Source organism: Haliotis rufescens, unplaced genomic scaffold, assembly GCF_023055435.1.
Source record: "Haliotis rufescens isolate VD_foot unplaced genomic scaffold, xgHalRufe1.0.p SCAF_134, whole genome shotgun sequence".
NCBI lineage: Eukaryota > Metazoa > Mollusca > Gastropoda > Lepetellida > Haliotidae > Haliotis > Haliotis rufescens.
The window spans coordinates 221,024-247,025 of record NW_025963818.1 but is presented as its reverse complement, the minus strand read 5'-3'; the positions used below and the strand labels follow the sequence as shown (position 1 = coordinate 247,025).

At 37.7% G+C, this 26,002-nt stretch overlaps 2 protein-coding genes across 2 annotated transcripts; both read left to right on the top strand.

Moving 5' to 3' along the window:
• The first annotated feature begins 246 nt into the window (after positions 1-246).
• On the top strand, positions 247-3,724 carry LOC124118710. Its single transcript, XM_048394932.1, has 3 exons — positions 247-758; positions 1,665-1,828; positions 1,962-3,724. The coding sequence occupies exons 1-3, from the start codon at positions 253-255 to the stop codon at positions 2,516-2,518; spliced, it is 1,227 nt and encodes a 408-aa protein (XP_048250889.1). The 5' UTR covers positions 247-252; the 3' UTR covers positions 2,519-3,724.
• Positions 3,725-19,821: 16,097 nt separating this feature from the next.
• LOC125378951 lies at positions 19,822-22,867 on the top strand. The gene is made up of 3 exons (XM_048394933.1): positions 19,822-20,329; positions 20,954-21,117; positions 21,270-22,867. Exons 1-3 carry the CDS (start codon positions 19,824-19,826, stop codon positions 21,362-21,364), a joined length of 765 nt encoding a protein of 254 aa, XP_048250890.1. The 5' UTR covers positions 19,822-19,823; the 3' UTR covers positions 21,365-22,867.
• Positions 22,868-26,002: the final 3,135 nt, after the last annotated feature.

Here is a 26,002-nt window from a genome sequence, read left to right as displayed (position 1 = left end):
AAATTGAATTTGTTCTTTAAAAGTGACATATAGAAAATGTGAGCTAATCGTCTAAACTCTGTAACAGCAACATACATCTGTGTAAAACTAACAAACAAACAGTGATACGTTATAACAATACATTGTACATTTTGTAATCTCTATGCACATAATTATACATAATGATGCTGATCCTAGAAAGGGTTTTGTTTCTTTTAATTCATCCATGGATTTTTTTCACAGGTTATGTATTTGCTTCAGATTGTGATCAGCATGAAAGAGGGTTCCACGAGCGTTACGTTACAACGTAAACTCCTCTTGCTGAGCCCTGTTGGAGCTATCACCTTAGTGATAGTGTACATGAGTTACCAACCAAGGACAGTTTATCTGCCAGGAATACAGACACACTCAGAACATGATACTTGTCCCAGTGTATTAAAACATATGCTGAGTGGTTCATGGGCCACACGACGTCTGGTCAAGAACGAGGAAGATGAGATTGAGGCATTTTTACTGCAAGGTCTCTACGCTGTAAATGGAAGCGATTATTTCGAATTGCCAGATAAACGATGCGGGAACCTAGGGTACTACCCAGTGATGTCTCAAGACGAAATGGCAAGCTGGACCCGGGTTATGTGTGACCCTAGAGGAAGTAGCCCGTGTTGCTATGAAAACAAGTGTCAGATGAAAACAATTAAGGAATGCATGTGCAGCAACTGCTATGACCTTCGACCTCAGATACATGCCGAATATTCAAAATGGAGTCCCGACGATGCCAGGTAAACATTTGCGGAAATATAACATGAAACAGACACAGAACAAATGTTTGCCGAATGACTGATGCTTTTCATTTAAAAAGTATTCACACTACAAGAAAACAACAAGGATGATGACTAAAACAATGTATCATGGACACATGTCCGATGCAATTCTTCATTTTGACTTGTACCATATGTTCCCATGTTTTTGCAAATGTTTGTCGCGGGTGCCACCGGTGGGGCAGGATACGCTCACCTGTTTGCGAACACCTGGTACCATTACTATTTAATAATGATTCATAAACACAGCTTTATGAAAGAGCCGTAAATCGAGTTGTAAATCGACTCTGCGTTATGTAGAGATTTCTATGGGATATGGAAAGGGTTTTGTTTTAGATGTTATTAATCATACTTGTTTGGGGGTGGAAGCTGTGCATAGAAGGAAATATGCCAGTCGTAATTGTCTTGGTGAAATCAACAAAGACCGACTATTCAGGGTCAGTTGTGCGATTCTGATGATGTCAAAAGCATGCGTGTAGGAATCACCATCAATTCGTGATTATGCCACGAGATACCTGGTCTACCGGTGGCTTCCGTCATAAACACATGCAACGACAAGTCATGATTCCATCCAAACAAACACAAGAACATATGGTAAAGTCAAAATAAGGAAGTACATGGTACATTGATTTGGTCAAATTTGGAAAAAAGACATAAAGACCAGATCATCCATGTTCATTTTGTCAATTCTGTTCCTCAAACTCCTTTGCACTTATGATGTCATGGTTAATTATAGTTGTGTTTTTTTTTTACATTAGCATATGACAAGAAATGGCTGAGGAATATATTTTTCGATTGCAAACATTCTTGCCCAATGCTCCCTGTTAGCTCCTTCTTGAAGTAAAAAGCATGTTTTAATGTCGTCAGATGTCAAGTGAAAACATTTTCACCCAACGCTGCCTGCGAGCTCCTCCGGGAAGGCACCTATCACTTCTATGGGGACTCCATTGTCAGAATGGTGTTTCTCGCCCTCATCATCATACTCAAGGGAGACAATCAATATGGCGGACTTCGACCCGATGCACCTATAGGTATGTATCTAACTGGTCTTTTTTTTCAATTTTACAAAAGCCCTTAACGAGAGACGAGTGCGTATTTAGTGGTTGATACATTTGTTTAAATATTGAACTTAACTTAATGTGCACACGTCATATATTGTTACAGATATTAAAAAAACATGTTCTGGGATGTACGTGTTTCCAACGCGGAACTGTCGAGCGTTTTTGGACTATTCCCCGACACTCTGTAACGGGACAGTAACAGTGGTGTTCCGACATTATCCAAGGAGTCAGGACGTTCCAAAGATGAGGCGAGATGTCAAGGAAATTCTAGAACAACCAAAATCTATCATCTTCTTCGGAGCTGGCGCATGGCAGCATTTTGATAGGTTGGACATGAAGATATATGCCTTGGCTGTAATCAGCTTACTTCAGGGCAACAGTCGATTGTGGCCACAATTGATATGGTCAGGCTTTCATTCTTTCGGACTCTGGCATAGACATATTGTACCAACATCTGATAATGCTCACGTTGAACCCTTCAACAGATATATGGAGGACCTGGTGGGAGCATTCAATGTACCCGTGTTTGATACCTTCAACATGACTAAAGGAGTGAGGAGCGTGGATGGCACGCACTATGGCCCTGGGGTCAACTTTGTTAAAGCTCAGATATACTTGAATTATATATTAGAGTTAAAACGACAAGGAAAGTGGAAATGACATGTGACATAAGTAGTTTCAGCTTAGCGTCCCGTGGCAAAGGGACACTCAGTGTATTCCATACTCGCTGGAAAAGCATAAAGTTTAGACTGGATGCCTTTATCTGCTTGATTGTGTGGTGCTCTACCACTAATCTGGTTTGTCAGATTTTATTATTTAAATCTGACGTGATGTCATTTGCTAAGTGTAGAAGGATAAACAATCAGTCGGTCACGTGGAATTATGTTGTGACGGTATGACACCACTGACCCTTTAGGGTGGTCAGGTTGGTGAAAGCATTGGCTCACCACATCGAAAACCCGGGTTCGATTCCCAACTTGGTACAATGTGTAAAGCCCCCGTCATGATATTGCTGTAATATTGCTAAAAGCTGAGTAAAACCATACTCTGTTACTCACTCATTAACCCTTTATAGTTCATGACATATTTGTGTTAAATGTGTAGTACGTTTGGTCTGTGTACTTGCCTACCTATCAGTCCTTTGTTTCGCAACCTTACGACACCATATTTATAGTCACTGGCAGTGTCCACATTCGTTGTAATTTGTGTACACTTGAAGTCATCACATAGGCACACTGCAACAGTTCCAAGTTAATCAGGTGAAGGTGGGAAACCAATGTCAGGTGTCCAACGCCATGTCGTTCCTTGATTATATCATGCAATTCAAAATACCAAGATGTTTCAATGTTTACAAATTGGACGGAAATTCTGCTTAATATGTTCAGTGGACCCACGCTGTCTCCTCCCAAATCCTCCTTCCGACAGGGCCCTAAATCCACTTTTCTCTCTTGGAATGACAGTTCATACTCAAACTGGTCACTTGATCTTACATATTTGTATGGACTTTGTTCAAGAAACGTACGGCACGTTATGAGTGAGTGGGTTGGGTTTAAAGCCGCTTTTAATATTATTCCAGTTATATCATGTAGTTTCATACTTTTGGTGATAACATGTCATTTGCAATTTCATATATTTAGTGAGTGAGTGAGTTTTTTTAACAGTATTCCAGTTATATCACGGCGTGTCAGCTTAATGTGGGAGGAAAACCAGAAGTTTACAACTTTGGTGAAATCCAAGAGCACGGGTATGGTGCTGACGATCCTAGGAACATATTCTGGACGCACAGGGATTCGAACCCAAAATCATAGGTTTCTGGAGTGCCAAAGGGACGCAACACTGCACAGTGAATCGTAGAGCCTGAGACGACTGGGCTACCCGTGCCCCTGATATTAGAAATATTTAGTTGGTACCAATGGTTTGTTTGTCTGAGAGAAATAAACACTATGATGATGCAGTGTCATAATCTCATTGATATGAAGCTACAGGACAAACATGTTTCGAATGTTGTAAACAGTTCCATGCAAATGATAAAAGAAACAGATGGTAATGATATATATATATATATATGCATACATGCATAGACTACATATGCAACAGAAAAGGTGGTTTCAGTGGTCGCTTTTATTCCAAGCTAAGGTGTGAGAGGATTATTCAACCATTAAATTTTATGAAATGATATAGGATCATCGATATATCTGATGCTTAAGTTACACTTCTTGGCCAAATTTGGCGACGCGTATGTATAAGGACCAAAAATAGATAAGAGCGACATTTAGTGCCTATTGGTGTGCCTACTTTGTGGCTAAATGCACCAGACCAAAACATGGCAGACATGTTAGCAATAAGAAAGGCCAGAATCGTACACGTTTTTTTTCTAAGTAGAGGTCTGATAACTTATATTACTTTATTTTCATTCATGACAAACTGACCTAAAATGTTAATGATGGAACGTTGCTGTATATGACCCCCTCGTGTAATTGTTTATCGCGTGTGATAGCGAGGGGCACAGTTGAGGAAGGAAATGTTTTGACAGCAACGGACAAATTTCTGACATGGTGAACATTCAAAGATATAAGTTTTAAAATGACATAAAACCTGGAACTTTGGACCAAAACATCGGCTCTTTACAATGTAATGTAATACACAAAATCTTCTTAGGAAACAAAGAAGATAGTAAATAAGGGAACATTGCTTGTTTAAAAGTGTAGATTATCTATGTTTAAGGAAATAGTGTGTACGAATACTACGGGATGGGATAAGAGGAGGGGAATAAGATGACACATTTCAAGCTGCATGCCCACATCAATATGCTTAAGATGACTTGTAACCTGATGTATTCTATATGAACGTTTATGACCGAGTTTGATAAAACAATTTTGAAACCAAAAACTGAATCAGTAGATTCACTGTTGATTGACTTACTACTCGTTTTTTGACGATTATGCATCTCATTCTTATTATGACGACTTCGAAAAGAGTAAAAAATATGTTCATGTCAGCATGTGAGTTACCATTTAGTTGTCGTAGAAACCACTGATTTCAACCCCTGAGGTGTTTTTTTTTCTGGAAGTATGAAAAAAAGTTAAGAAAAGATAACTCTAATTGATTTAGATAGAAAGAGAAGCGTCCGTAAAATATAGCCTCGCAGGGGCAAGATACTAATTGCTCAGCATATATGCATGTCCGGTAGACAGAGCATTTGCCTGGTCCACGGCCACCTCATACCAAACAGACGCCTGGCGCTCGGCACTGAACGGATGAAACAAGGACTTGTCTGCTCAGAGTCGGTATACCATGTCTGAGTGGGATATCGGTGTTAATCTCAGGCATAGCAACTTAGTGAGCTGAGCGTAATACAAGCAGCCACAGACTTCCCAACACACACCCAAGTGCAATAATCTTGAACGCGACGTTTGACCCCAAGTTATTTCACATCATCTAGGATGTCACATTTAAACAGGTTCCAATGTAGTTCAAACAACTCGCTGCCAATCACCGCCTTGACAATTGCTACACTACCAACAGGCCGTAGTATCATTCTCAGGGGCAGTCAGTGATGGATTACCTCCCTTTGTTGCAATCAAGTCATACACATCCTTCTTTCCACTGACAGCTGCCATCATTATTGTCGTCCACCCGTTTTTTTTGCAAACTTGGTCAGGAGATACTTTATGATGAACTGATTTGCACCCTGACAACCAAGATGCAGTAAATTGTTTCCAGTATCGGCGCGGTCGGGTAGCCTAGTGGTTAAAGCGTTCGCTCGTCATGCCGAAGACCCGGGTTCGATTCCCAACATGGGTACAATGTGTGAAGCCCATTTCTGGTGTCCCCCGCCGTGATATTGCTGGAATATTGCTAAAAGCGGCGTAAAACCGTACTCACTCACTCACTGTTTCCAGTATCATCAAGCCATTTCAGCATAGCTTTTTGTGACACAAACAAATTGAACACATGCCTCTGTCCATACCTAGCTGCATACATCACTGGTGTCAAGCCTTTCTGTGCCTTCGTATTAATGTCCAATATCTTCCACAATGGCTGTGTTCCCTCCTTGACATGCCAAATGTAGAGCTTTGTCTGTGTCATTGTTCCTCCAGCAGGTTGTCAATAAAGTGAGAAATAACTTGTGGTTCTCTGTAGACCACTGCAGGCTTGCTATGATACCGAGAGTCAGTACTTACAACTATATAGCAAAAACCGGAAGGTTTATATTTGTGATATGTAGATGTATGAGATACCTCAGGATTTGGTTGACATCCACAGACTGTTTCCGTTATGGACTCAAAATCAGCAAATACCACATAAGGGACTCTCGGATGTTTTTCTATGCTTTTAAACTTCACCCATATTTGCTCCTCAGTTTGAGGTAACCCTAGCTTCTGAATAGAGTGACTGGAGCAGTAAAGGCTATGATATTTCAATAAATCTGACCTCATAAATCCATGCAGACATCGTCTACAAAAAAAATGTTTTACCGTCATGCCTGGTCCTATCCCCCCCATCAGTTGACTGAAACTGCGAATTAGACAAAATTGTCTCTTGTCTCCCTGGCTTAAAAGCAGCAAATCTACTGTTGTCTTGAAACCATTTGAACTGACGTGTAAAGGGAACAGACCATCATCTCCCTCATAAACAAATACATTGACAGAAATGGCTTTTTGTGTTTCAAATTTTGGAATTTGGGCTAGGGGTACAGTACAATACCCTCTAGATTGAGCTCTGACTGAAAGGGAAAATATTTGCTGACTCTATTCGCATGAATTTTAAATTGGGTTGAATGCAAGGCAGTGAGTATTGACCACATGAAAGATTTTTGATCATCATTTTGGATATTTAAAATACCTTTCTTGTTGGCCAAATACTCAGGCAGAGGAATGTAGGAACTTGCTGCCATGGGTGCATATTCCACGGTGTTGATTTCCAAATAAATAATATGGTCTAGCACCCATCCACTCCCTTTCGCCTGGAACTCTTGTGTTGATGTATACAACTTTTGGTAAGCCTCTGCTAACAGCTCAATTTCAGAAAAAGTTTGTGGTCCAAAAGTTGATCGTTCTAAGGATAGGCTCCGCTAAAATACTCTCATTGTTTTTTTTTCCATTGTACATTATAAATTTGAGTTTCAGTGTTAGAAACCATTTCATAGCTATTTTCGTTCAAGGTTGATTCAATGTTTGTCTGTTCATCTGGGAGAAACTGGAGAATGTCCACACTGTTAGAATCATTTGGAGTTAATGTTGTGGTTGACACACTACCCTCGAGAGCTGACCTCTGACCTACACCGACCTGATTAAGCCTGACATCATATCTTTCTCCCCTGCGTATACAGCTATCGCATCGATCTACACGTTGGCCGTAGAAACGCTCAGGCCCGGGGTGATGACAATGGAGACATTCACGACCATATGTGAAGCATTGTTGACAGAAGTGTTTGCCTGGTAATAGACACTTGTAATGTCAACACCAGTTGCAAGGCGCAAGTTGTGGCGGGGGCTATTGTTGTCATCGAGATCTCGCGGCTGAAGACGGGCGTTTCAGTTCAGGAGCACTCTCCGTTAATTTTTCATTTTTAGGTTACAGCGGTGACTGTCAAAGGTGTTCTGTCTCGTAAATGTATGTTTACACTGTTCACATGTGATTTTATTATTTCCATGAACAGTACAGACGTGTCTAAGCAGACTTTGTCACTCTAGATGTCAATAATTTATTTTGTGCGTTTGAGATTGACTTCTGGATCATCTGTACAGTTTTTAGCAGCAGCCCATGTCTCTAAGTCGGAGAGTGTTTTCACATTGGTTAAAAATTCTTGTTTGTAATCCATTCTAAATAGATAAAATGGAAATACCTGTAGAAGTTCTCACAAGTCATAGCAATATATTACTCTTATTGCTTAATTGATAATTTGTCATACAGTTTTTAACCCGAAAATCTTAAATTTATATGATACTCTGAACCTATATACTTTATATCTAGCTGATAATATTCGGGACATTTTACACAATAAAGAATGATCTGAGCGCATAAAAGAAGAAACATATCCAATACTTTCATTTGTTACAATATAAGTGCTGAGTGAAAGATCCTTTTAGGACAGGAGTGTGTTCTTGAATTCAATTACCTTGGTCAATACAACACGCAGGGTAGACAGGATAAACTGACAAGTGTAGGCTGTCAGAACGTCTGCCTTGGCTGATGGTGTGAAACAGAATTAGATTTAAATCATGTTCTTCCTTGATATAGGATTCCAAGGGATTAGTTCATTTTTAGCAGATGACATACGTTTACATATAAACATATGCTATTTTCCATCACAACCATGCGAGGGGTGATAGGTGAGATCTCGTTCAACATTTTAGACTGACCCTTGGCGGTATTATGAATGAATTATCCTCAAAATAACAGACTCGCCTTTACCGATCAATTCAGGTCAACACTTATTGGAACATTTTAACCAGACGTGCTGAGACACGCTATAGAGACCTGGTTTGACGCACCAATGTTTACACAGACGACTGTTATTCGGTGCTAGGCGACCTAGTTTGATAGAGCATGTGTGTACACTATCGAGTCTGTATTGGTTGAATGAATGTATGAAACACATAGTTTATGTATCATTTCTAAAACACTAGTTAATATTTACATGGAGCTATTTATCCACCTAGTATTTAAATGTAAAAACGTTAAGCGCGGGCTTCCCCAGTTATTTCACCATCCCGTGTCAACAATAGGTGCTGTGCTTGACAGGTCTTTGTTTAGTGTGACGTTACTTCTTCATCAACCAATCGTACCGTTATGTATCTGGCGTTGAAATGTCATAGTTGTTTCATCTAACGATTTTGTGAAGATTGACGGCCATTTCGTTGGAAGAGTAGTGAACATCATACAGCCAGTTTTAACAGTTTAAACGGCTCTGTGATCAAAACGCACATGGGTAAGCGACAATTTTATGGCTTTGGTATTTGTTTCGTGGTGATGAGAACTCATGACATTGTCACAACAATGTCCACACAAAACAATTGTTGAACAGTTTTTACTGCACGTGTTTGAATTGTATGTGAACAATATTGCCAAGTTCTATTATACATGAATCACAATGCTTTTACACCACAGGCTTTCAAGACGAAAATTCTAAGTTATAAAGCTTAATTTGTCGATAAATTGATGCTGTTGAAACGAGTGAAATGCTGTGTTAAATATCGGATGTATGTGGTCAGGTGAAATAAGCTCTTTAGCTAGAAAATGGACACACAATTAATGATAAAGTACAATTGGCCAGTACATACAATAAGTGTTTACATACAATTAGTGATAACATGTAATTAGGTTGTACAGTTCAAGATTACCTTCGATCATAGATTACATAATGAGTGATTCCATACAATTGGTAATTACATACAATTAATGATTACATGTACACATTGATAACATACAATTAGTGATTACATACAATAATTGATTACATACACTTAGTGATTACATACCTTTAGTAATTACATAACATTAGTGATTAGATATGCATATCGATGACATACAATAAATGATTACATACAATTAATGATTGCAATTTGAGATTTCCTTCGATCATAGATTACATAATGAGAAGTCTTTTACATTGAGTGATTACAGGTAATTAGCTTGTTCATATATTTAGTTATTAGATGTAATTAGTGAGTTCATACATTTAGTTATTAGATATAATTAGTGATTACATACAATTGTTGATTACATACATTTAGTAATTGCCTATCATTAGCGATTCCATACATTATGTGATAACATACAATTATTGATTACATACATTTAGTAATTGCCTATAATTAGCGATTCTATACATTATTTGATAACATACAACTATTGATTACATACATTTAGTAATTGCCTATAATTAGCGATTCCATACATTAAATGATAACATACAATTATTGATTACATAAATTTAGTAATTGCCTATAATTAGCGATTCCATATATTATCTGATAACATACAATTATTGACTACATACATTTAGTAATTGCCTATAATTAGCGATTCCATACATTATATGATAACATACAATTATTGATTACATACATTTAGTAATTGCCTACAATTAGCGATTCCATATATTATCTGATAACATACAATTATTGATTACATACATTTAGTGATTGCCTATAATTAGCAATTCCATGCATCATGTGATAACATACAATTATTGATGACATACATAGTGATTACCTATAACAAGCAATTCCATACAATATGTGATAACATACAATTATTGATTACATACATTTAGTAATTGCCTGTAATTGCACTGTATTTGGTCGTTACCGAAAAAATTACACACGAGTGATTAATCTGTCACGATTAGAACTAGACTTTGCCAAGAAAAAAGTGTGGAATTCAATTCCAAGCGAATCAACATTTTCGAGACGAAAATGGCACTGATAGACGACATGGCGAAAGAACTTGAAAACATGAAACAGAAAGTTCTGTTGTCAGAGATATACTCACGAAAAGCTAATATTCTCATATATGGAATGCCTCATTCCACATAAGACCTTACAGACGCTGTGAAGGACATTTCTGTGCGGATACTACAAATATTCTGAAATTGTGAGGAATATGAAATTTGTGAACATTCATCGTTTTCCAGCACAGTACAAAAAGATACAGAGCCCAGACACGGTTATTATCAATTCGTTTGTCAACAAGATAGAGACCTTGTTATGCAGACACATTTCAAGTTCCTGAAGATTTGACGAAGGAAAAGTTTGTCTTCAGAAAGGATTTACCTACAGAATTGAAGCAAGGCAGGGCTAAAGTTGAAGCTAAGCTTACCTGCTTCACAAGGAGCACCGACACCAGACCCGAGTACTGGAGAGAGGGACACGTGTGTCAGTACAGTATCGAAAATCAACAGAGATGGCCTCGAAAACATCGGATTTGAATGAAACCCCCGTTTTTGACTGAATGTGCGAACGTATAACAATGGTTATAGTGTGCAGCAGGCAGTTTGGCCTAAATCAAGGCGTGTGTGTGAGGCCAGTTGTGGGGATTTGTCCCAAATGTGTTTTTCTAACAACACAAATCTACATTCACAAACTTTGTTTTGAAAAGCAGGACATGCTTATTTTCTGTTTCTTTGGACTACCTGACTACCCAGCTAGTGTTTCTGTATATATCGAGCCTACAGGATCGAGTGTTTCCCAGGTGTGTTTGTTAAAATATAAACGTTTAACACTCTAAGGATTATATCTATGTATCCTGAAAGCAGAAATGGAGCTGTCAACTTTCTGTCGTTAAGGAGTTCATTCTGGATTTTATCTCAAAGTGCCCCTTGTTCATGGTGTGTACTGTACATGGTGTGTGGTCGGCTGGAATTAACAAAGCATTCATTGGACGGATTAGTAAGTTTTTTGGACCAAGCTCACTTCTGTACGTCCTTTGACAGGTCAGTCGTCATTATTTCGCAAACACTTTTTACTGTCTGTCATTTTACTGTCATATATACTAATTACTAAGTCTAAGATCTTTGTGGTTTTAACCACTGTGCTGCACTACATGACTGTTTGGTCATATGATATCTACACAAAACACCAAAACCTACCAACATATCAGACTGTAGATTTATATATTACTGATATTTTTAAAAAATATGTATTTTTCTATGCAACAGATCTAATCTCTTGGATAAATGTGTGTGTGTGTGTGTGTTGCTTCGCAACCACGTGGGGAACGATGTTGAATGTTCACGTGAGCTATCATGTGCACTTTTCGTGACTGTAAAGAAGACTGATGTGTTTATATTAGGGCAGTAAATGCATGATGTTCTGTTTAATTGATTGCAACATGCTGACTTGCATAATAACAGCAGTCGTTTGAACTTAAATACTCTTCCACAAGGAATATTTTGGAGGGTTCAGTTTAAGTCACGTGACACAGACATGTGACATGTTAACTTTTCACTTTGTTTACTGTTTTGGGTTTGTTGTCCCAGTGAGTAATTGTGTCTCGTTATTCTCAAGGAGAGGTTGTCTTCAGTTTATTAGGTTGTTTTGAGTTTGAAACTGGTAGCGTGGCGGTCGTAGTATCATGATCTATCATGAAGCAGAATGATTGTATATGAGTGTTTTTTGGAGGCATCCCAATTAAAACTTCCAGAATTTGAAAACTTTGAAACATTTGTATTTCCTTTTTTGCATTGCATTTTATTCCATATGTATACATTCCATACCAGAATTATTTCATTACTGAATCAGAGTATATTTTTAAGTCAGACCTTTTGTATGTATTATTATCATGATAATGTATGAAAACTTCGGTATTGGTTCTATGAATTGTTGAGGCAATAATGAATTAAAGAAAAGAAAAGATGTTTTTTATTTTCTCAACATGCTCTGTATAAGCTAGAGGGCACTCATTTTGTAGAGAACAGTGAGAAATGTACTCGAGCAGAATGGGGATTTGACTGTATATTTAATTCCTTTAGCGGAAACTCTAGGGGAGTAGCAATTATGATCAACACTAATTTTGACTACAAGATACATAAAGTGTTCAAGGACAGGAACGGGAAGGTGTAAGGATGACAACAGATAACTTGTATGGACCCAACAGTGAAGATCCAGAGTTTTATAAGCTACTTCTTAATAAAATCAAATCATTTAACAATAAATCGGTAGTGACAGTTGGAGATTGGAATTAAGTGCTAAATCATTCAGACGATACTCATAGTTATGTACATGTAAATAACCCTCCAGCAAGGTAGCAAGTATTAGAATTAATGGGGGAGTTGGAGCTCATTGATGTGTGGCGTGAAGAAAACCCAATTGTTTAACAGTTCACATGGAGAAGGAAGAAACCTGTAAAACAAGCCAGATTATACTTTTTTCTTATTTCTGAAAAATTGTACTCGTCAGTTTGTAGAGTTAAGATTAATGCTGGCTAAAGGACAGACCATTTACTGATAGACTTATGCTTTCAGTTGGGCCAGCAAAAAGCTACGGAAACTTATTGCAATTTTAACAAATCTGTGCTGAGTGACACAGCATGCATACATGTAGTACACTCAGGAATAGCAGATGTTAAAAAGCAGTATGAAGTTCAGGTGTATGACAAGCAAAATCTTGATAAGTTGCCAAACTCTGATATACAGCTACTAATTGATGATCAAATGTTTTTAGAAGTATTACTAAAATACTGGAATGGAAATTAGAGGGAAAACAATATCCTATGCTACATTAAAAAAAGGAGAGACTTAAGAAGGAAAAGGAGTTGACAGAAACTATAGAAAATATAGAACATAACATTGACATTTACCACTGTTTTTTGGAGCAAAAAAGAAAAGAAGAATTAAAATGGAAGGAGTGTACATAAGATCCAGATCTAAATGGATAGAAGAGGGAGAGAAAATTTCGAAATATGTTTGTGGCCTTGATAACAGTAATTTTGTCAGTAAGATAATGACCCAGATTGAGAGACATAATGGTGAAATATTGATTGATCATAAGGAAATTATAAAAGAAACACGGATGTTTTATCAAAATGTATATAATTCACAGGAGAATGATATTGTTAATTTTGACGTAGAAAGCTTGCTAAGCGAAGGTGACATTGATATTCCTACTCTAGATGAGACTATGTCCAATACCTTGGAAAATCCTCTGACCTACGACGAGCTACTGAAGTCTTTGAAATCAATGAAAATAACAAAAGTCCAGGATGGGATGTCTTTTCTGCAGAGTTTTTAAAAAAGAAATTCTGGAAAGACATGGGGTACCTTTTGCTCAGATCCACCAGTTTAGGCTTTAATAAGGGGGAGTTATCTGTAACTAAAAATACAACGTATGATTACCGGCCTACCCAAAGAGAACAGACCGAACAAAATCCTAAAAACATGGAGACCAATCTTGCTTCTTAATGTTTCATATAAGTTGGTTTCTTCATGTATTGCAGAAAGAATAAAAACTGTTCTTCCAAATTTGATTCATTCTGAACAAACTGGTTGCATGGCTAATAGATACACTGGTGATAATACCAGGTTATCATATGGCTTTCTATTTTATACTGAAAAACATAAGATTCCAGGGATGCTCTTATTAGTTGATTTCGAAAAAGACTTTTGTTTCTACATTTCTGTATTCTTACAGATTTGAAAGTGAAGATGATAGATAAGCAAATACACTCTTTACAATACATTATCTATATTACACATTGGGAGCAGAAGAGCGTATGTGTCTAGTACATACAAATACATATAAGGTGTTTCTCTAAAATTCAAAGAGACAGTATCATGTATTCCGAAGTATCATAATCAACTTCGTCCTGAACATCTGCACCCAGAGACAACAAAAGCATGTCGTCAAGCATTTGTATTTCCACAATACATCAACATCAAGTTTATCAGTCAGACCTGAACAGAAACGATTTCTGACTAGCATAACCATCAGAAGATGACAAATTTGAAAGAACAAATCATCTGTTTCTATTTAATGTGTCTGTCTGTATAAAAAAAGTAGTTATTGTGCTATCAAAGCAATAAAATGGAATTGGGATTCGGAACGTTGTATTTCTGTATCAGGTACACATCACTATGGGCCAAAAACAAACTTGTTGCCATGGAAACATAAAATATTATAAAAAAAATTAAAAAGGCCTATTAGAAAACGGCACTTGTTGACATCCTGGTCTTTGTGTGTCCACAGTTTTAAGAAAGAGTACCTATTAGTTTCAGAGATATGGTCTGCACAAACAAACCACCATAAACAGAGTCAAAGTAAAACTTGTTGCCATGGAAACAGACAAATAATAATAGTCTAGAAAAAAACAAAAGGCACCACTTTATCCACCGATTACGTCTACCAAGTATAAATGAAAAATGTTAAACGGTGTTTGAATTCAGCTCCAGAAACAATACCTCCCCCCCCCCCCCCCCGATCCCTAAATAGCAAAAGGCAGCACTCAATCCCCTTGTTAATGCTTGAACAAAATTCAGATAAAACATATCACACAGTCTTCAAGTAATGTTCCTGATATATGGACGGATCTGTCACACGTGGCTGTCCCTCAGAGTTTTTACATGTAAATGTTTTAGTAAATCATTTATTAGAATTGGTAATATCAATCATTACATTACAAATGATGTGCAAACAGTTAATGTATTAATATGCATTATATCGTGAAAAATGTATTTTGAACCCTAAATAAAAAGATTATTAACGAAAAATATATTGTCTTAAATATTGTGAAAAGTTGTTAACGAAAAACAAGGGCAATAGGAACTTTCAGCAGGATTGATCAGGCAAGATTATATAAATAACAACTCCGGCAACTGATCAGCCGATTACTGCTAGGTAAATTAATTGTAATATTTATTTTTTTTACAGTGCATACAAATCTAAAAAAAATATTTGTGTTTTGTTTCTGAACATGGTGAGCATATGTGTTTTTGTTATATAGAAAAAATATGAAATTAATATGAAATTAATTTTGAGATTATTTCATCCTATCTAAAATACAAAATATATTTTAAGATGGTGCATACACGTAAATCATTAATGAACAAAATATTGTTTTTAAAAAGATTGGCTAATAAGGTTGATTGGTGCCCACCATCTTTATCTTCATCAGTTTGTCTGCTACCTATTTGAAAAAAAAATAGTTAAGGAGAATATAAAACATTTATCATATAATGGGTAGGTTTCTCGGCAGGATAAAGCCAACGGATAAAAACGATATCCGTTGGGGTCAAATGCAAATATCAAAGGTCAAGTAGGGACTACTTTCACTGTTTATAAACAAACATGGCGTCGCCCTTGTCATTCGGCGATCGAATCAGAATTAACCATCGGGAATCTGGATAAACTACAGGGATAGTTGCTATCATTATCAAAAGAACAGTCTAATATACTGAAAATCTGTTTTTAACTATGACGTAGCTAAGGCATTTTATAAGTTTTGTCAACTTTGGAGATATAAATTTCGAAACAATTTGGCGAGGGCACGAGGCCTAGCCAAGCGGGATCAGTAGCCATATCTGTGCTTGTAGACCTCTGCGGCTTGAAACCTCCTCCACAAATTAAAAGAGGTGGATTTGGCGGAAATATGTTTGAATTGTTACCTTGTTTCGTTTTGTCGCTGTGTGTACATCTGACTACACTTCTTATTGTAATGACAGGACAGACCGACTGTCAACAACGTCTGACCGTGGCCGTGACGTCTCATAGACAAGGGTTAGAGTAGCTTCCCTTTGAGAAAGGGCAGTTACTCTAGCGAACAGACCGATTGATTGCCGCGAAAGGCAATTAAAAACAATTGTTGTTTTGCGTATATGTTGCTTCGCCACTGTATAAGAAACAGATTTCAGTAGGAACTATATTGGCTACTGTCACTGTCCGACTGACACATCACTGACCCTGTGACGTAATAAATATTAATGCGTGCATTCCAGGAAAACTCGCAATGTTTCGGTAATGTTTGTGAGAGAGGGAAAGCGATTTTGAAGCACAGAATTAAAGAATGACATTATATGATAAAGAGGTTATCACGCTTGTGTGTTTGGGGATGATAAATATCCTGTATTAGGAATAAACACTATGTATTTAGCTCGCCAAGGCTCGCTAAATACAATGTTTATTCCTAATGCAGGATATTTACCATCCCCAAACACACTCGCGTGATAACCTCTATATATTACATTCTTGAGTATACATAGATCTAGGTATAACTAAATACATTCAAGTTTAAACATGGTGATAAAATATGAGTTTCTAAATTGTCCTGACAGTATGTTTAAACAATTAAAGTTTATTGATGTTAAAATAAAACCACCAAATAATTAAAGGCTAAAATAAATACATTATTTTGATCCGGATAAACTCCACCTGTTGAAAGGGGAAACAACTGCTGTGGTTGCAAAACATCTTGGTCTTGAGATGTAAGGTTTCGTCCGGCAAAGATTGATCATTTCTTGCATCAAAATTGAATATTGCTTTAGATCCCAATGATTTGAGTGTTTATATTCTTAAAATATGAAATTTAAGTCTCGATTATTTTAATATAACTATGATAACTATGAACTTTTTGATCGGCTCAAGATCAACACTGCGTTATAACGTGCAAATTCTTATGTGCTTGTTGGTGATTTATTTTAAAAATAACAAAAAACAATACGGTTTGTTTCACTATTTCATCAGTATTTTTACGTGAATTAATTAACTGTTTCTTAAGCTGTTATATTAGTCTTGAAAAAACGCTGTGTAAAGAATGTACCAGAGTGGCTCTCCTGGTCCCATAATATCGATGCGGTATCTCGCTTGGGTCACCGTCTTCCTCCAACTGAATCTCGTACATTGGGAAGCTGAAATTCTCTGATATATCTCCACTTATCACACACCTTCCTCCCCCCAAAAATTACTCTCGGTCACCAACTTTCGGAGATGGAAACATCATCACTACAGTAATGTTTTGACAGATGGGGGATTTCCTGTACTAGACGACATAAGGTATCCCAGATCCGAAGATAGTGCCGACAATTTTTTTAGCCAGCAAGTCAAAACGCGATGACACAGCTCGCCACTCTCAGACAGCCAAACAGATTGGGTGAATTAAAATAAACCACTGCGAATAAACCACTGCTCGGGATTGGAGATCAAGCCCTGTTGTGGGAGAACATACAACTATTGATTACATACATTTAGTAATTGCCTATAAATAGCGATTATATACACTATGTGATAACATACAATTATTGATCACATACATTTAGTAATTGCCTTTAAATAGCGATTCTATACATTATGTGGTAACATACAATTATTGATTACATACATTTAGTAATTGCCTATAAATAGCGATTCTATACACTATGTGATAACATACAGTTATTGATTTCAAACATTTAGTAATTGCCTATAATAAGCGATTCCATACATTATGTGATAACATACAATTATTGATTACATACAAATACAATGATTACATACAATTAATGATGCCATACATCTAGTGATTGCACAAATTTCTGGATTACATACAATCATATATTACTTACAATTAGTTATTACAGGCGATAAATGATTACATGGAATTAGTGATTACACAGAATGAGTGATTATGAACAATTCAAGATTACGTACAGTTTGCAATATCATATAATTTGCGGCTACATGCAGTTAGAGATTAGATAAAACACTCAATTGCATTTGTAGCTGTGAATGGCATGCACTTGTTACTTCCTGTCGAGTATTATTCCGTCAGAGCATATGGCCAGTCCCACCCGTGTCAAATTAATTCAATACAAATTACGCATTTATATAGCGCTACCTATCAAGACATACTGCCTGTTCAAGAGCGCTCAATCGTATGCTCTTTTGAAGAGGATGGTCTTGAGTTTTGATCTAAAGGTGTTGACATCTTCAGATCCCCTGACAACAATGGACAGTGCATTCCATAGAGTTGCACCTGCTTTTCGGAAGGTTCTGTCACCATATGTTGTTCTGCTGGTTGATGGAACAGTAAGCTGTAGTTTGTTTGCAGATCTCAGTGTTCGTGCAGGTTGGTAAAGGGCAGTGAGTTCCTTGATATATACTGGGGATAGCCCATGGATCGATTTGTAGACAAACATGATCAGCTTGAACACGATCCTGAGTCTCACAGGTAGCCATTGCAGCTCTTTCAGGACGGGTGTAATGTGTTCACGCATTGACTTCCGTGTGATGAGTCTTGCAGTAGTGTTTTGCACACACCGTAGTCTATCCAGATGATGTTGCTGGATACCATACAGTAGACTATTACAATAGTCAAGTCTTGATGTTACAAATGCATGGACTAGGCACTTGACTGATGCTGTGTCTACGTATCTTGCTACCTGTCTGATCCTCCTGATGTGAAAGTACTTGAGTCAATGATCACGCCTAGATTTCGGGCACAAGAGGTTTGCTTAACCGTACAGTCCCCAATTTTCAAACTTGGAAATCGTAATTTGGACTGCATCTGTTTAGAGCTGATAATCAAGAGCTCAGTTTTGTCATCATTAAGTTTGAGAGAGTTGCTTCTCATCCAGCATCTGATGTCATTTATGCAGCTTGAGATTGCTTTAAAGGTAGTGCTGACTGATGATGTAGTCAACGGTCTGAATCCTAGATACAATTGTGTATCATCAGCATACACATGGAAGTTTAGATTCTGAGATCTTGCTATACCTCCTTCTGGTAGGGTGTAGATTGTGAAAAGTATTGGGCCAAGGACAGAGCCTTGAGGCACTCCAAACTTTAGTTTATACTTCTTTGATTTTACCCCATTAATGATAACTGATTGATAGCATGCTGAGAGATATGAAGCAATCCAAGATAAGGCATCTCCAGTAATGCCAACTCGTGATTCGAGTGTTGTCAGTAGAATGGAATGGTCTATGGTGCCGAAAGCTGCTGATAGGTCCAAGAGCACAATAACTGCAGCTCCCTGATAATCGACAGCATGAAGTAAGTCATTCTGCACACTCAACAAGGCTGTTTCCGTGCTGTAACCAGTCTTGTAGGCTGACTGCATAATTTCACCTAGGCTATTTGCATGCATATGGTCATGAAGACGTGATGCTACCGCATGTTCGATCACCTTTGAAATAAATGGCAGGTTTGAAACTTGGCGATAGTCTCTCGGTATATATGATCTATCACACCTGGTGCACAGAGCACTGACAGTACAATACACGAGCTGATCTCAATTTGTTATTCAATGGAAATGGGCATTTACCAGAACAAGATTGCAAGTCAGTTACTTACAGTTATTATACGTCATACAAAGAGATGTATGTAAACAATATTGTTCACAAATAGTAATGCTTTACAACAATACATTTTATTTTTTGTAATCTCAATACACATAATTGTACATGATGATGTTGATACTAGAAAGGGTCTTGTTTCCTTTAATTCATCCATCCTTTTTATAGGTTATGTATTTGCTTCAGATTATGATCACCATGAAAGAGGGTTCCTCGAGCGTCACGTTACAACGTAAACTCCTCTTGCTGAGCCCTGTTGGAGCTATTACCTTAGTGATAGTGTACATGAGTTACCAACCAAGGACAGTTTATCTGGCAGGAATACAGACACACTCAGAACATGATACTTGTCCCAGTGTATTAAAACACATGCTGAGTGGTTCATGGGCGACACGACGTCTGATCAAGAAAGAGGAAGATGAGATTGAGGCATTTTTACTGCAAGGTCTCTACGCTGTAAATGGTAGCGATCATTTCGAATTGCCAGATAAACGATGCGGGAACGTAGGGTACTACCCAGTGATGTCTCAAGACGAAATGGCAAGCTGGACCCGGGTTATGTGTGCCCCTAGAGGAAGTAACCCGTGTTGCGATGACAACAAGTGTCAGATGAAAACAATTAAGGAATGCATGTGTAAAAACTGCTATGACCTTCGACCTCAGATACATGCTGAATATTCAAAATGGAGACCCGACGATGCCAGGTAAAAATATGAAACATTGTTACAGCAAATTTAAAAAGTATTCGCACTACAAGAAAACAACATGGATGAAGAACACGGTAATTGTAAATCGACTCTGCGTTCCGCAGATATTTCCATGGGATGTCGAAAGGGTTTTGTGTTTGATGTTATTAATCATACTTGTCTGGGGGTGGAAGCTGTGCATAGAAGGAAATATGCCAGTCGTAATTGTCTTGATGAAATCAACCAAGACCGACTATTCAGGGTCAGTTGTCCGATTCCGATGATGTCAAAAGCATGTGTTTAGGAATCACCATCAATTCGTGATTATGCCACCAGATACCTGGTCTACCGGTGGCTTCCGTCATAAACAGATGCAACGACAAGTCATGATTCCATCCAAACAAACACAATAACATATGGTAAAGTCAAAATAAGGAATTGAATGGTGCATAGCTTTGGTCAAATTTGGAAAAAACCCCATAAAGACCAGATCATCCATGTTCATTTTGTCCATTCTGTTCCTCAAACTCCTTTGCACTTATGATGTCATAGTTAATTATAGTTTTTCGATTGCAAACATTCTTGCCCAATGCTCCAGTTAGCTCCTTTTTGAAGTAAAATGCCTTGTTTTAATGTCGTCAGATGTCAAGTGAAAACATTTTCGCCCAGCGCTGCCTGCGAGCTCCTCCGGGGAGGCACCTATCACTTCTATGGGGACTCCATTGTCAGAATGGTGTTTCTCGCCCTCATCATCATACTCAAGGGAGATAAGCAATACGGAGGACTTCGACCCGATGCACCTATAGGTATGTATCTAACTGGTCTTACTCAATTTTACAACAAAAAAATAACGAGAAACGAATGCTTGTTTACATCATGGTTAAATCCAATTTCTGGTTGATACATTTGTTTAAAAATTGAACTTAAGTCAATGTGCACACGTCATATTTTGTTACAGATATTAAAAAAGCATGTTCTGGGATGTCATGTTTCCAACACGGAACTGTCGAGCGTTTTTGGACTATTCCCCGACACTCTGCAACGGGACAGTAACAGTGGTGTTCCGACATTATCCACAGAGTCAGGACGTTCCAATGATGAGGCGAGATGTCAAGGAAATTCTGGGACAACCAAAATCTATCATCTTCTTCGGAGCTGGCGTATGGCAGCATTTTGATAGGTTGGACACGAAAATATATGCCTTGGCTGTAATCAGCTTACTTCAGGGCAACAGTCGATTGTGGCCACAATTGATATGGTCAGGCTTTCATTCTTTCGGACTCTGGCATAGACATGTTGTACCAACATCTGATAATGCTCACGTTGAACCCTTCAACAGCTATATGGAGGACCTGGTGGGAGCGTTCAATGTACCCGTGTTTGATACCTTCAACATGACTAAAGGAGTGAGGAGTGTGGATGGCACGCACTATGGCCCCGGGGTCAACTTTGTTAAAGCTCAGATATTCTTGAATTATATATTGGAGTTAAAACGACAAGGGACGTGGAAATGACATATGTTTTAGGAATAGTTTCAGCTTAGCGTCCCGTGGCAAAAGGGACACTCAGTGTATTCCATACTCGCTGGAAGAGCCTACACTGTAGACTGGATGCCTTTATCTGCTTGATTGAGTGGTGCTCTACCACTAATCTGGTTTGTCAGTTTTTGTATTATTCAAGTCTGACATGATGTTATTTGCTAAGTGCAGAATGATAAACAATCAGTCGGTCACGTGGAATTATTTTGTAACGGTATGACACCACTGACCCTTTAGGTTGGTTAAAGCGTTCGCTCATCACGTCGAAAACCCAGGTTCGATTCCCAACATGGGTACAATGTGTGAAACCCCCGGTGTGATATTGCTGTAATATTGCTAAAAGCTGTGTAAAACCATACTCAGTTACTCACTCATTGACCCTTTTAAGTTAATGACATATTTGTGTTAAATGTGTAGTAAGTTTGGTCTGTGTACTTGCCTACCTATCAGTCCTTTGTTTCGCAGCTTTACGACACCATATTTATAGTCACTGGCAGTGTCCACATTCGTTGTAATTTGTGTACACTTGAAGTCATCACATGGGCACAATGCAACAGTTCCAAGTTAATCAGGTGCAGGTGGGAAACCAATGTCAGGTGTCCAATGCCATGTCGTTCCTTGATTATATCATGCAATTCAAAATACCCAGATGTTTCAATGTTTCCAAATTGGACGGAAATTCTGCTTAATATGTTCAGTGGACCCACGCCGTATCCTCCCAAATCCTCCTTCCGGCAGGGCCCTTAATCCACTTTTCTCTCTTGGAATAACATTTCATACTCAAACTGGTCACTTGATCTTACACATGTGTATTGACTTTGTTCAAGAAACGTACGACACGTTATGAGTGAGTGAGTTGGGTTTAAAGCCGCTTTTAATATTATTCCAGTTATATCATGTAGTTTTATACATTTGGTGATTGCATGTAATTAGCTATTTCATATATTTAGTGAGTGAGTGAGTTTTTTTAAGGGTATTCCAGTTATATCACGGCATATCAGCTTAATGTCGGAGGAAAGCCAGAAGTGATGCAAGTCTCAGACGTTTACAAATTTGATGAAACCCAAGAGCACGGGTATGGTGCTGACAAACCTAGGAACATAATCCGGACGCACAGGGATTCGAACCCACAATCATAGGTTTCTGGCGTGCCAAAGGGACGCAACACTGCACAGCGAATCGTAGCGCCTGAAACGATTGGGCTACCCGTGCCCCTGATGTTATACATATTTAGTTTGTACCAATGGTTTGTCTGTCTGAGAGAAATAAACACTATGATCATGCAGTGTCATAATCTCATTGATATGAAGCTACAGGACAACAATGTTTCGAATGTTGTAAACAGTTCCATGCAAATTTCCCAAAACACAACAGATGGTAATGATATATATATGCATACATGCATAGATCTAAATATGCAACAGAAAAGGTGGTTTCACTGGTCGCTTTTATTCCAAGCTAAGGTGTGAGAGGATTATTCAACTATTACATTTTATGAAATGATATAGGATCACCTATATATCTGATGCTTAAGTTACACTTCTTGGCCAAATTTGGCGACGCGTATGTATAAGGATCAAAAATAGATTAGAGGGACATTTAGTGCCTATTGGTGTCCCTACTTTGTGCCTAAATGCACCAGACCAAAACATGGCAGACATGTTAGCAATAAGAAAGGCCAGAATCGTACACGTTTTGGTTTTTTTCTATGTGGAGGTGCGATAACTTATATTACTTTATTTTCATTCATGACAAACTGACCTAAAATGATAATGATAGAACATTACTGTATATGACCCCCTCGTGTAATTGTTTATCGCGTGTGATAGCGAGGGGCACATTTGAGGAAGGAAATGTTTTGACAGAAATGGACCACTTTCTGAGATGGAGAACATTAAAAGGTATCAGTTTTAAAATGACATATAACCTGGAACTTTGGACCAAAACATCAGCTCTTTACAAAGTAATTGACAGGTACACAGAATCTTCTTAAGAAACAAAGAAGATAGTAAATTAGGGAGCATTGCTTGTTTGATAGTGTAGATTATCTATTTTTAAGGAACTAGTTTATACAAATACTTTGGGGTGGGATAAGAGGAGGGGAATAAGACGACACATTTCAAGATGCGTGCCAACATTAATATGCTTAAGATGGCATGTAACCTGATGTATAATATATGAACGTTTATGACCGAGTGTGATAGAACAATTTTGAAACCAAAAACTGAATCAGAAGATTCACTGTTAATTGACTTACTACTCGTTTTTTGACGATTATGCATCTCATTCTAATTATGACGACTTCGAAAATATGTTTGTATTTATTTCTTTAATCGTCATAAACTCGTAGTATAAAAGGGTAAAAAACCTGTTCATGTCAGCACTTGAGTTATGGTAAAACGACCTTTTAGTAGGCGTAGAAACCTCTGATTTCAAACATGTTCTTTTTCCGGAAGTATGAAAAAAAAAATAAGACATGATGGCTGAGATAGAAAGAGAAGCGTCCGTAATATATTGACTCGTCGGGGCAAGGCAACACTTGCCTGGTCCACAGCCACCTCATAACAAACAGACGCCTGGCGCTCGGCATTACGAGGATGAAACATGGACTTGTTTGCTCGGAGTGGGTATACCGTGTCTGAGTGGGATGTCTATATTAATCTGAGGCATAGCAACTTAGTGAGCTGCGCGTAACACAAGCAGCCACAAACTTCCCCACACACATGTGCGATAAACTTGAAGGCAACGTTGGACCCCATTTTGCTTCACATCATCTAGGATGCCACATTTAAACGGGTTCCTATGTAGTTCTTGGTGATTCGTTTAAATGAAGCATAATCACGTTTAAACAACTAATACTTTTGATGCGACGCATGATCAGGTTTTGTGAATGCATGCACCGTTATTATGGGCAGGCAGCCAACGAGTGTGTCCTTTCTGCTTCATCAGGTCAGTGAAGGAATATAACAAAACAAGCCTTTAATTGCCACAACACATTAAAGAATTGTCCTTCATGAAACCTGGATCCTCAAGAAATGATCTTAACAACACGAAACTGCAAAACATTGCCAAAGATTGAGGTCTGACAAGTCAAAACGGATCCTGTGCATATATATTTAATAGACAGTGTCTGGATATACACTGAAAGGTTTATGAGAAACGGAATGCTTGTTCTGCCTCATCTGGTATTTGTGCTGCGATTTCTGTATCTGGTGTTTGGATGATTATTTTCAGACAGTGGTGTGGGCAATATGTGGTAAAACGGTTAATCATATGAATTACATACAGTTGTTTGATGGAGTGTATTAATTGTAGACACTATAAACATCGTTCAAACAAGACATTTCTTTTATTTGTTTAATTCAAAACTGTCCCATCTACAAATCGTAGTATTGCATATGCTCCCAAAACAGTTAAAGTGTTTTGCTGAATCAAGTCCATATTGGGTGATAGATTACGTTTACATAACATAAATTGAATTGAAACAGTTCTCTTTGAAATCGAAACACACGTAGCACAATGTCCTCGTGAAAATAATATTTTAGTAAACAATAAATTTCATTGTATCATATTGAATTATCTAAATATTATCTCAACATCTGATCAACACATTCATCTGACATATGCGAGGAACAGGGCCATACAAAAAGTAAAACAATGAAACATTTAATATATATTTAAAATATGTATATGTCATTGACTGTATGTTAGGAATATTTCACATCACATATGCAACAAGCAATGTGATTGAAACAATAACACTGTAAAACCATGAAAGTGAAGAGAACATATCCAGGGAATATGTATATTTATGTTCGTAGGTTCTGCACATTCTGAGGGCTAATTTACATATATTACAACAACATGTATTTACACACAGATCGGACATTTTCGTACGCCCATTGTGTAAGAGGTTAAACATTATTTCATAATATTCACATTCATGATTGAAATGTCTTCGACATACATGTAACTGAAATTTAATATTCATACAATATTTTTATTTCTTCTTTCTTTGATCATGGTCATCTACTTGCTGTTGTCCCATCGAGCCAGAGTAAGGACACATCATACTATGTGTAAGACCAGAGAGATATCTCCCGTCACAGACACACGTAGCCATCATCACTTTCATAGCCATGTACAGCCATAC

Bases quoted from the DNA above. Each gene is read 5' to 3' on its own strand.
- LOC124118710 (XM_048394932.1), top strand. From the start codon at position 253: ATGAAAGAGGGTTCCACGAGCGTTACGTTACAACGTAAACTCCTCTTG. The intron at 759-1,664 runs GTAAACATTTGC...TAATGTCGTCAG, and splicing joins TGGAGTCCCGACGATGCCAG to ATGTCAAGTGAAAACATTTT. The intron at 1,829-1,961 runs GTATGTATCTAA...ATATTGTTACAG, and splicing joins TCGACCCGATGCACCTATAG to ATATTAAAAAAACATGTTCT.
- LOC125378951 (XM_048394933.1), top strand. From the start codon at position 19,824: ATGAAAGAGGGTTCCTCGAGCGTCACGTTACAACGTAAACTCCTCTTG. The intron at 20,330-20,953 runs GTAAAAATATGA...TAATGTCGTCAG, and splicing joins TGGAGACCCGACGATGCCAG to ATGTCAAGTGAAAACATTTT. The intron at 21,118-21,269 runs GTATGTATCTAA...ATTTTGTTACAG, and splicing joins TCGACCCGATGCACCTATAG to ATATTAAAAAAGCATGTTCT.